We start from the raw sequence: 12,748 nt of genomic DNA, 5'->3' as shown, positions 1-12,748 counted from the left end.
AATATTTATCATAGAAGGCTTTTCGAAATTTATCCCAAGTGAGAGGTTCCCCATCATGCTCAAATTTATGCTCCAACATCTGCCACCAATTAAATGCTTCTCCCTGCAACATGTATGATGCAAACAAAAGTTTTTCATCGTCCCGGCATCGTAAGACAGCAAATGCTTTTTCTATCTCCGTAAGCCAATTGTCTGCTTCCAAAGGTTCTGTAGTCCTCTGAAAAGCTGGAGGAGCCAGCCTCTTAAATTCAGCTATGCTGCTACGATGTTCACACTGTTCCCCTCGTCCTTGTTGAGGCTGTGTCTGGAGCAACTGTGCTTGTTGTTGGAGCAACTGCTGTTGCACCTGCTGTTGCATTTGCATGAGGCCCACCATGGTCTGCATAACCTGGCTTAAGCCCGGTTCCTGTCCCGTTTGAGGGCTCATGACTCCCTCCTGCTGAGGGATACTTCCAACCCGTTGGGGTGTGCTGTCAGCATGCCGGCTCGGTGTCTCATCTGCAGCACTAACAGTAGTCTTTTTCGCCCGACATTGAGGCATCCTGACCTATATGCATCAAATAACAGCAGACTCATAAAAAGAAAGCTCACCGAATTAAATTATTTTTTTTTTATAAGAATAATCATCACATTCTTCATACCTAACGTCCCAATGTCCCTAGTGTCTACCCACCTACACTCATATCGTGTATGATTCTTTGTCTTAGATTCTATCCAAGTCCGCTCTGATACCACTTAAGTTGTCACGCCCCCGTCCCGAGATCGCGAGCCGGGGGTCGCGCCAACCGCCGCACACCCGTAGGAAACTCTCCCCACGAGCATGCAAGGCATCTAAACCAAACACCTCAATTATGTAATACTAAAATAATTTAACTGAATAAATGCAATCTTATTCCATTGACTAACTCAAGTCATAAGTCTCACAAGTCTAAATACGCAGCGGAATAATCATTTACCAACATGCAGAAACCTAGTTCTTAAATAACAAAAGTCCACCAATCATAATAAATGTCCATAGTAACAAATCAACTTAAATAACCCTAATCTAAGATAACTTGTGCCACAATCCTGCTAGGCGCTCTCCCAATTTGAATCCCCAATAGACTAGTTCTCGAAATCTGTAAAACAACAAGAGATGGTATAATGAGCTAGACAGCCCAGTAAGTAATGAACACCCTAGCTAGATAAATCAAGCAATAATATGTGGAAAATAAATAGATATGCAGTTCCAAAGTATAAGTCAAATATTTCTTAAATTCATAAGATTCTTTTCGCGGTTTCAAGATTCTTTCACATATTCAATTCATCTTGTCGATCCTGGACTATGACCACATGTTCCCTGTGGCAGGGTCATCAACACCGACTAATCTTCTTGCGGTGAGTCCTTCAGGACAATCAATTGCCAAGGTATCTGCCCCCATTGGCGGGGTCCTTAACATAGCCAGGTCGATAGTTCAATTAGTTCTCTATTTCATATTTCAGTTATAAAAACATACAGTGTCAAAACCAAATATCGTTCATATCTTAACCTCTTTCAATTTACCAGATTCAACTCAACAGCCAAGGACTATGACCACATGTTCCCTGTGGCAGGGTCATATCACCGACTATTCTTCTTGCGGTACCAATGTATTAGCCCCCATTGGCAGGGTCCTCAACATAGCTCGACTGCAAGTCTGAATCTATCTCAAGTTATTATCTTTTCTTACATTATGTTCAGTGTTTCAAGCCGAAAAATACAATGTCAGAGCAATTAAATACAATTCAACCAGAAGCAAATACGTCCAATCAGAGTCATACAATATTCTAAAAATATACATATAATCCATGAATCAAATTCGTAATCACAAATAATTCGATTCGTAAAACAGATATTTACTTTGCCGATAAATCTAGGAAAGAGGTTACATCACTTACCTTGCGAACGCGATCCACAACAAATCCAATTAATTCCGCAAATCCCTTGCAGAACCTAATATTCAAAAACCATATTTTCTTTTAAAATTCATCACAATATATATATAAAACCTAATTTTTAACATTCTTCCAGGGCCGACCCTGCCGAAGTGTCTAGCACCCCGGGTTCGGATTCGGATCCGGATTCATATCCGTAAACCACCCTCCTTTTATTTTTTTTTCTTTTTTTTTTCTTTTTTTTTCTTTTCTTTTTCTTTTCTTCTTTCTTTTCTTTTTCTTCTTTCTTTTTCTTCTTTCTTCTTTCCTCTCCCGACTCCCTTCTTCTCCTTCGGTGGAACAGGGGACCCGTGAGCCCCCGCCCCCCCTTCTTCTTCCCTCTCGGTCGGACCCAAGGCGGCCGCGGTGGCTGGCCTTGGCAGCGGCAGGAGGTGGCGGAGCAAGCCCGGCCACCCCCGGGACTGGCGGCGGCGAACACGCCGACGGCTAGGGCAGCCGTTTTGGACCCAAATCCGGCGATCGGCCGGCCCCAACCCACCACACATCGTGGCCAAGCATCAGAAGAAAAGGAGAAGAAGGTGAGAGATTCTTACCTCAGCCCCGACGAAGACCGGCGCCTCCCCCTCTCCGACGGAAAAGAAGAAGAAGACCACCCGGTGCCGTGGCTCCTCTCTCTCTCTCCCTCTCTCTCCCTTTCTCTCGGTGGCCACACGAAGAAGAACCCCCCCTGCGTGCGGCGGCTCTCTCTTTCGGTAGGCTCAAAGGAGGAGAGGAAGGAGAAGGAAGCCCTAAAACAGGGCTCCTCCTTCTTCTTCGGGATGGAGGATCCATCCCGCTGCCTCACGTGCGTTGCACGTGAGGCCAAGATTTGAGACTGGGCCGGTCGAGTGGATCGGGCCCAGTTCCGGGTTCTTACAGAAAAAATCCGCCAGCTACCACAAAGGTTGCTCCATGAATTTAAACTTGATTATCTCATCAACTATGGATTTTTGAACCTCGCAGGATTCGACCTGCACTAGACCCATTTAAACCTCTAAAAAAAGCATGAGATGTATATCACAAGGCAGCATAACTAATCGATTATACTAGAGTAACCTAGTATCACTTTTGCGATTGTTCACCTCTTTTGTTCCGGACCATGCATGAACTCTCTCTCTCTCTCTCTCTCTCTCTCTCTCTCTCTCTCTCTCACACACACACACACACACACACGCACGCACACGCATCTGGCACTTAATGGCTAGAGCCATGTTTGTTATTTGGAAATTCTCCAAAAAGTTTGGGGCGCCTACGCCAACAAATAGCTTATTCAGAAGAGGGTTCATCAAATTACGGTTGATCAGATCATTACTCGTCTCGTGGACCTGTTTCAAACAAAATACTTATGCGTTTACCAAGCTGGTAATGTCCTTGTTGTTGTACCTGGGATCGAATATTGCCTTCATCGAGGTTTGGGAGGCCACTCGCTCACATGTCGCTTCTGGTTTTGACGTCGATAGATGGAAAAAGTGGCTTTAGTTCTTCAAACGGCATGTTTGAGCACTAGCTATTAAAGTCCCAAATGGTGGAATTGAAGTGAATGGCTTTCAAAATTTACAATATAAATTGGCTTTGATATATTACAAGGACCAAGGTGAGAAAAAAGAATATTACATATATATAGTCTTTTCTGTAGTTTTTTTGCTAAAAACGGGTAGTTCGTATATTACGTGAATGAATACCTCCAACAGAACTAAGTCACATAGTGCCCTAGGCAGTTCGCCCTCCCCTACCCACAGGATTCTCCTGAGTGGCACGCTACATACGCCGCCACCCAATCTGCTGCCTCGTTGGCCTCTCGATACACATGTTTGGCCTGAAATGCCACTCCATCACTCACCATATTCCAAATATCTCGAAGTAATGGGTGTACCCCTCCTCCTTCGCTCGGGCCCTTTTGGACCCAGCTGATCACAGTGGCTGAGTCGCCCTCCAATATGATTGAAGTAGCCTGGAGCGCTCGCCTGGCATGGCATAATTTGATCCAGGCCAACCGCAGCTCTGCTCCTGGCATAGAGATGTCAAAGATTTGGCAGCCGCCGGCAGCGACCATCCGGAAGCTCGGGCCTCTGATAACGAAGCATGCTCCTCCCCTCGTGTCGCCCTCCAAAACAGCGCCGTCAAAGTTGACCTTAAGGAAGCTCGGGGATGGGGGCTCCCAGGCGAAATACACCCCGACTGTGTGCTGCCTGAGCAATATAGGGGCTCCAGGTGTTCTGAGCTGTCAAAGGCCCATAATCTAAACCTACCTGAGTAATCTCAGTTGTCTGTGCTCCGGCTCGCTCCACCACGAACCTCAAGGACGAGCCATGCTCTCCAAAGGTCCGAGCGTTCCTCGCTAGCCAAATCTGGTAGGCTAGGCAGGATGCTCCTATGGCCGCTCGACGTATTTGAGGTAGTTCAGTCCAATGCCGGATAGTCTGTAGAAAGGAGTCTCTTTGACTCCAAACCTCCTGCGGTACTGCAGCAAGTATCCAGGCCCTCCTCGCCCATACACACTGGAACAACGCATGATCCGCTCTCTCATCTGTCCGACACTCCGAACATTGTGGGGTAATGCTCAATCCTCGTCTACTCAGCACCGCTCTCGTCGGCAAGTGCTCCCAGGCCACCTTACATAAAAATAAGGCAACCCTGGGGTGGAGTTCAAATCTCTAGATCCAGCCGTAATCCGGGCTCGGCATATGGTCCCACTGGATGGTCCGAGACACGTCCCTAACCCTAACTCTGGCTCTGCATGACGTGCTGCATACTCTAGCATCCAAGCCCGCAGCTCCCGGAACCGGTAGCAAGCAGATCCGATCTGCTAATTGCTCACCAAACTGCTAGTCGAGCTTGGCACCATCCTGCTTCGCCTCCCCAGGGATGAGGAGGTCACACACTCGGAGTCTACCCACCTCTGCACTGATCATAGTCAGCCAAAGTCACAAAGGGAACATATCTAGCCACGGATCCTCATCACGTCAATACTCTGTCCATCGCCAATCAGCCACCTCGTGTTCGCCTCGGCCAGCGGTAAGTACCTCCTGATCTCCCTCCACATGTAAAAACATCGCCGACTGCCCTGGGCTACCCCTCTAGTCCCCCCACGACCATATCTCGCTGCCATGACCTGGTACTAAAATTCCTGTGGCTCCAGAATAAACCTCACCGTGTAGGCGTGTACCGAGCAAGGAGCGTCTCGCGCCTCTCAAGAAGGGACTGCATCTCCAAACCTGCCTCATTAAATGGCATGCAAACTCTCTCCCAGGCCACTAGATGTACTCCATAGCCTTCTCCATGCGAGCTCCACAAAAAACCTCGAAGCAGCTGCTTAATCCCCCCTTTATGTAATTTAACTGTTCGAGGTAAAATGCTGTGGATAATACTACTCAAGACTCAAATCCCGAATCCTGAGGTCATTAATAATTATGCTGATTTATCGCACTCCTTCCGTTTAAGTACATTGTAGCCATCCATATAGCTCAGCTGCCAAAGTAAAAAATGTAGACAGGGAAACATTATTTTACTTTGTAAACCAAGACTTTGAACCAAGCTGTCCAAACATTTGACGTTGCTGGTTGTGAATTAAGATCCAGAACCAACAATCCTATCCTGACCTGTTCCTTCCCTGTAAATGACATGGCATTGAAATCAGACAAATCCACCTAAAAAGCTATATCCCGCCCCATATGCTCCACGTTAGTGATGCACTACAGCAACAAATTGGTCGGGTGCACGGCACGGCAATTCAAAATAAGCGCATGTTAAAAAAAAAAATTTATAGAAATAAAAATGCATGATTGATATGAAGCACCGCCATCAGAAGATGCTAGGATATAATTTTTCAAAGGCACCTAGGATTCAGCAGCCGCCGAGTCCAAATATATCCCATGGATGCTCTCCTCCGGCCCACCTCTCTTTAGGTCCGACGTCTTCTAAGATGGCGGTAGCCCTTTGACCACTATCGCGATCATCGAATAAACAAAAATACACGGTGACGTGGCAGCCACGGGTTCAATCCACAGCTTTGATCTCTTAACCCTCTGTTTCTAATCCAATTTTGAGCATCCGTGCGGTATTTCCTCTGTCTCGGATTTGCATCGCACGTGCACACTTTTCAGACATGCATCCCCACATCGGCACCTTCCTTCCCATTGCCGGGAAAAGAAGTAAAATTACCAAATAGACCCCGTCTCTCAGATATTTTATTTCGAGTAGTAGGGCAAAATGGCCATTTTACGTCCCGAAAGCTCGTCAAAACGCGGTGGCGCTGGCGAGAGCAACCGCGGTTCTGGTGCTCTCTACTCTCATGAGGACACCGCCGATACTCCTCCTATCACTCCTAATCTTAGTCCTTTACTACCCTCCATCCTCGGCCGTCGATTTCGTCTTCAACGGCTTCGAGCCCTCCGACATAAATCTCTATGGCGACGCCACCCTTGAGCCCGGCCCCGGCCGGCGCTACCTCTCCCTCACCAACGACTCCGCCTTCTCCCTCGGCCGCGCCCTCTACAAGTCTGAAGTTCCGGCCAAGTCTTCCACCTCCGCTGGCGGCGTGCTCCCCTTCTCGGCATCCTTCCTCTTCTCCATCGCCCCCATCCCCGGCGTCCTTCCTGGCCACGGCCTCGCCTTCCTCTTCGCCCCCGCCGCCGGCACCCTCGGCGCCATATCCTCCCAGAACCTCGGCCTCTTAAACATGACCGCCGACGGCGACCCCGCCTCCCAAGTCCTCGCGGTCGAGTTCGACGTCTTCGAGAACGAGGAGTTCGCCGACATCAACGCCAACCACGTCGGCGTCGACGTCAACTCCCTCACCTCCGTCGCTGCCTACCCCGCCGGCTACTGGCCCGACAATCCCTCCTCCCCCTTCGTCAAACTAACCCTCAATGACGGTTCAAACTACCAGGCCTGGGTCGACTTCGTCGGCGGACGGCTCAACGTCACCATGGCCCCCGCCGCCCTCGGCCGAAAGCCCCGCCGCCCCCTCATCTCCATCGATCTGAACCTCTCCGCCGTCTTCCTCGACGAGATGTTCGTTGGATTCTGCGCCGCAACCGGGAGGCTCGTGGAGCACCACCGCATCCTGGGCTGGAGCTTCAGCAACTCCAATTTCTCCGCCGGCGATGGCCTCATCACCTCCGATCTCCCCAATTTCAAGCCATCGCAGCCCACATCCAGCACGAAAACCAAAGCCCTCGTCGCCAGCATCTCACTCGCGGCCGCAATCCTCGTGGTCTCCGCCGCGGTTGTGGCTCTGTTGGTGGTTCTTCGCCGCCGTCGCCGGAGAAAAAATAGGATGATAGAAGAGAATGGGCGAGGAGGCGACGAGGCGATGGAGGATTGGGAATTGGAGTACTGGCCGCACCGGATTGGGTATCGGGAGATCCTCGCCGCCACGGAGGGCTTCTCTGCTAAGAACCTGGTCGGCTACGGCGGCAACGGGAGGGTATATAAGGGGTTCTTGGCCGGCGCCGAGGTCGCCGTGAAGGTCCTCTCCCAGAGCGGCGCCGACGAAGCCCGGCAATTCGCGGCGGAGGTTTCCAGCCTCGGCCGGCTCAAGCACCGCAACCTCGTCGGCCTCCGCGGCTGGTGCCGCACCCGCCGAGATCCGGCCGCCGGTGGCGGCAGCGGCGGCGAGATCATGATCCTGGTGTACGATTATATGGAGAATGGGAGCTTAGATAACTGGATCCACGGTGCATCGGAGCCGTTGGATTGGGCATCGAGGGTGAGGATTTTAAAGGATGTCGCGGCGGCGGTGCTATATCTGCACGAGGGGTGGGGGGAGGGGCGTGTGGTTCACCGGGATATAAAGTCGAGTAATGTCCTGCTGGACCGGTGGATGGCCGGCCGGCTCGGGGACTTCGGGTTGGCCCGGGCCCACCCGCACGACCGGGCGCTGGGGACCAGCCGGGTGGTGGGGACTGCCGGGTACCTGGCGCCGGAGGTGTTCCGGAGCGGCCGGGCTACGGCGGCCATGGATGTGTACGCCTACGGGGTTCTGGCGCTGGAGGTGGTCTCCGGCCGGCGGCCTGCAGAGGAGGGGCGGCCGCCGCTGGTGGAGTGGGCGCGGGGGCTGGGGGCGGCGGCGGTGGTGGACCCGAGGGTGAGGGGAATGGTGGGGTTCGACAACGCGGAGGTGGAGCGGGTGGTGGCGCTGGCGCTGGCGTGCACCATCGTCGACCCGGCGGCGAGGCCGACGATGAGGCAGGTGGTGAGGGCGCTGGAGGCCGGTGATGAGAAAGTGGACGGCGAAGATGGGGAGAGCGCAGAGGCGTGGCTGCTGGACGCGAGGTTGGGGTCGGCGATGGTGGAACCCGGTCCAAAATTTTTGGGGCCCACCGGGACCCACCGCCACCTAACGTTCGAGGAACTCCGGCAGTCCATGTCCTGCTCCATGTCGCTCTCCGATTCGGACGTCATCACGGAGGGCCGTTGACACGTGCGGTGAAACACGTCTGCTATGAAATTGTGAGATTATTTTTTTATTTTGTCTAAATTTTAAGATTTTTTTTCTTTTGTAAAGAACAGCGAGGGATTGAGGTGATAATTTAATTTAAGAAAGAGTTTTATGTTCCCCACGTTTTTTCTTTTATAGTTGTAATGGTTTGACACGGAGAATATGCATAGAATTTTTCGCAAGATTAATTTTACTCCGTACTTTTCAATTGCTTTCAAATGATGTTTTCGGGGTAGTCTTTTCCCCTTTCCGTACAATAATTTGTACGGATGGGACTAAGCGAAAAGGACGATAGAGTTGAGAAATTTGTTTCAAGGAGATGGAAAACGGTTGTCCCGCGAGGCCAAGACTAGTTAGAAACTTGGAATTGGCTCCCTTGATTATTTAATGACATGATAAGATGCCTAGATGGATGACTCATAGGTGTTATAAGAAAAATCTTTGAGGATCACCAAGAAGAAATGACCGGACAGAACAGAAATTTCCGGCAATCACAAGATAATGAATTATGAAATTGTACCAACTTCCAACTAAGGTGATGTAATCGGGAAAAAAAAAAAAAGGAAAAAAAAGTGCGCATAGCTTTTCCAGGTTGCTTCATCCACTTGTGTAATCGAAAAGATCTGTCACCAACTTAAATAGACATGATATATTATTTTGATTGCATTCCCAAGCTATGAAGATGACAACTCCACCGTTGGTCCATCTATTCCCTAGCTTCTCTAGTAAATTTTTTTGTTTCTTATGGTTCTTGTTGACCCATCCATAATGGCTTGACTGAAGCCATTTGAGTTCCCACCTTGAACAAGGCTCTGTTAGTATGGGATAGCTTAGAGCCTTCATCTGCTATTTTGAACAAAACAAAAGCAAGATCTATCAATAAAACCAAATTGTTGACTGTTCGACCTTTTACTTTCTTAGAATTTAAAGATCTCTATATCCAAGAAAGCTCATATAATGACCAGTTGCTTTTAAACTACGATAGAAACGAATTGCAATTAGTGCAACTTCTTGCAGGTCAAAGAACTGATAAAATGGATATATCCAGTCCTGTTGCAAAAGGAAGAGAGCAGCCCCAAGCAGCCATAATGCATTCAGCCTAACAAGCATGGGTGGAGTTGGGTCCACTCTTTCCATCAAACCAATAAATAAAGTGACAAATTGTACATAGAATTACTCAAAACCATGAGTGCTAAAATCATCAACCTGAAAATTCATTTGCACTTCGACTGTAGGAGATATTGTTAGTATCTTAAAATTTATGCATGCCCCTTCTTTTATAAAAGGGCTCGCAATCTACTCCCATCAGTAACGCTTCTATTGCGGCGTTCTCACAGAACAGCCCATTCCTTTGGCATTCCTCTTTGACCCCATTCATCCTGATACAAGAGTTGTAACTTGTGGAGCTGGTTTCAGTATCAAATGCAACGACCTTAAGTAATAGACTGAATGCGCGTTGGTGAATCTGGCATGTAAAGCCAAAGTGTTAGAGAAGCTATATTGTCAGCTAGGACAAAAGACATGAGACCTAGTGCATCAGTCAATGTTTTGAGTCCATAACCAAACAATTAATAACAATCACAAGAGAGAGAGAGAGAGAGAGAGAGGGGTGTGGATGAGGAAGAGAAAGTCAAAATGATAACCAGAAAGCTAGCGTATTTTTGGTAGAAGTCTATGCGGATGGCAGAGGGCAAGGCAAAAAAAACAAGTAACACTTAGAACTCAGAGGCAACGGGCCATCACCAATGTCATACTTCAGTGCCAGGGAAAGACAACTACTAGCAGTTTTCCTAAGAAGCAGCAGCAGCAGCATTATTGCCACAGGAAACTGATAGCATCATCATATTATATTAAGGGGAAAATGAAATTTATGATGCAGCCTATTACCAGGAAAAAGATGATGCAGCCGTATAAATATTAACTTGATGACGACTGCATGCCTTTGACGAGAGAGCCAAATAAATAAATGCATTGACAAAGGCCTGATTTTCTGGCCAGAAAGAGAGAAAATGAGAAGGTTCACAATTCAACTCCATATTATCAATGCTTAAAATGATCTTCTGATGGTGACTACTTGATTGCCTATAGGCTGAAAGGAAAATAGATTCTAGCAACCAGCTCGATGTAATAGTTTATCTATTAAACCATCCCTCCAGAGTCATCACAAATGAAACCAAAACCTGTCTGTAGAGAGACTAGAGATAAAGTGGACACAGGAATATCTAGTTTCAGACAATTATTTAATGGTTTGTCAAGGGACTAACGGTTGAAGGGTTACCTCCCTTCATCCCCCAGCCACTCCAAAACATTGGTATTCAGAACATAACCGGACATCAGATCAGCATCACTGAATGGGCACAGTAAAAGCCTGAAGTAGCGACCTTGTCACCTTCAAGCTTTCGCATAACCAAATATGTTGCTACTGAAAAGATGATTTTTCCCAAATCTCCTATCAGGAGGGAAAACTCTGATTAGAGTACTTATAAAATAGAAATTTCTAAATGCAAAGGAGATGCATTTTAATAACTAAGGATCTGTTTCAGTAAATCTGCCAGATCCGGCAGCATAGGCTAGCGAGAGGGAAGGGAAGAGAGCATGAGCGAAGGGAGGGAGAGTATGCGGATGCTGCATGTCCCAATACCTGCTGGAAGGAAAAATAAAAAGATCTCTTGAGTTTATTTTCCCCTTTCCCTTCGCACAAGGATTGGGCCCTGCGACCCCCCATGTGCCCTCTCTCCCTCCCACTCTGTAGCATTCTCTCCCACGCACACTCTTCGTCCACCTATCCTGCCAGATCCTGCAGCAGGATGCTGCCAAAAAAAAGCAGAATTTTGAAAAAAAATGTCATAGACATCTAAATAATGGGGAAAAAAATACATGGAACAGAAGAGGTCAAAATTTAACATGCCCCCTCAACAATAAGCAATATTGCATCAACATAAAATCAAAAGCTTACCAGCCACAGAAAAAAAGAGAACAATAGCAATAGAAGAAGAGAACAATAAATTGTCTCTCAAACTTTTGGAAAGCACAAAAGCAGGAAAACAATGATCAAGTGCAAGTCCTCACAGCAAACAGTGGCACAAAAACTCAACTTCAACAAACTGTATATCCCACTCACCTTGCCTTAGTTATTAAACTAGTGCAACAAAAATTTCTTTTGCTCCCTTCATACAGGTCTTCCATCGACAACACAGTATAATACACCCAACTGTTGAAGATAATTGAAAGAACTCACACAAAATCATTTCTCTTTTTATTTTTTTATTTTCATATATAGTATATCTATGTCCATCACTCTTAATATTCAGGCTCTTCTTTCGCTCCACATTAACGAGTTCTGTCCATGATTATATTTGCCAGACACCTAAGATGTATGTGATGAGTGAATATATGTACCCCTTATTTTGTTTTATTCCAATTCTGGAACTCATACTTGTGCACTAATGCAGCATCCGTGACCGAGTTACCATCTTTTAGTTACACAGCCTATGACAAGAGTAACTTTAATGTTTCAAACTCAATTCATGGAGTTATTGTTAGCCTTTTACTCAACTGTAAAAAACAATTTCCTTTCATTTGCAAAACTTTGGCTTTGACTATATTTTAATATGAAAGAAACCAAAGAAAACCCAAATGACATCAAGAAGCATTTTATTGTCAGACTGTGTGACTCGGAAGCATGCTAGAAAAAAAACTGATAAGCAATTTCTGAATTTCTTAATCAGTTCCATTTTTTAATGGAATTTGGATCGGTTATCCAAGAGACATCCAAAGTAAAATTAGCTAAATATGTTTTCCTTTTGTATTTTATGAATTGTTTTGGCAACTACAGCATAATAACTTCAGCAGAGGAGGATGGATACAATTGCAGATGGCCATGCCATTTGAGCAAAAGAAGATATGAGATGTTGATAGTTGCAGTGCACTCGACCACATTTCTTTTTAATTAATTTGAAATTGTCCAACTCCAATGCAAAATCAGGATCCTCATAATAGTACATCATATCGGAGATCTACATACAAAAATAAGTATGTTGCACTAGCAAATTTGTCTGCTATGGTCTTGCCCAAACAATTTTTCAACATTGAAAGGTTCTTAGTTTAAGACCAGATGCAGATGAGAGAAGATATTGATTTATCACTGCGTTTAAACCTCACAATAAAGTCTCCATTGTGAAGATCTTGGAACAGTGAATCCAAAACAATAGAAACATGTTAATCCTAAAGAAAAGAGCTTAGTTTACCGGTTTCACGAAGGCATCAGCTGGCTCCTCTTCGCCACAGATTCCATCCCTCCAAATGGCCCCGACTTCCGACCACCTCGCCGCCGCCGCCGCCGCATCCATCCGC

At 47.0% G+C, this 12,748-nt stretch overlaps 1 protein-coding gene across 1 annotated transcript; it reads left to right on the top strand.

Moving 5' to 3' along the window:
• The first annotated feature begins 5,703 nt into the window (after window positions 1–5,703).
• On the top strand, window positions 5,704–8,530 carry LOC103720175 (L-type lectin-domain containing receptor kinase VII.1-like). The gene has a single exon (XM_008809768.6). The coding sequence runs from the start codon at window positions 6,245–6,247 to the stop codon at window positions 8,372–8,374; it is 2,130 nt and encodes a 709-aa protein (XP_008807990.4). The 5' UTR covers window positions 5,704–6,244; the 3' UTR covers window positions 8,375–8,530.
• Window positions 8,531–12,748: the final 4,218 nt, after the last annotated feature.

This window comes from Phoenix dactylifera, chromosome 1 (genome assembly GCF_051530095.1).
Source record: "Phoenix dactylifera cultivar Ajwa chromosome 1, Ajwa_hap1_PhDact_Kaust_v1.1, whole genome shotgun sequence".
In the NCBI taxonomy this organism is placed as follows: Eukaryota; Viridiplantae; Streptophyta; class Magnoliopsida; order Arecales; family Arecaceae; genus Phoenix; species Phoenix dactylifera.
This window is presented reverse-complemented; position numbering and strand designations above follow the sequence as displayed.

Excerpts from the sequence above, each read along its gene's own strand:
- LOC103720175 (XM_008809768.6), top strand. The coding sequence starts at position 6,245 with ATGAGGACACCGCCGATACTCCTCCTATCACTCCTAATCTTAGTCCTT.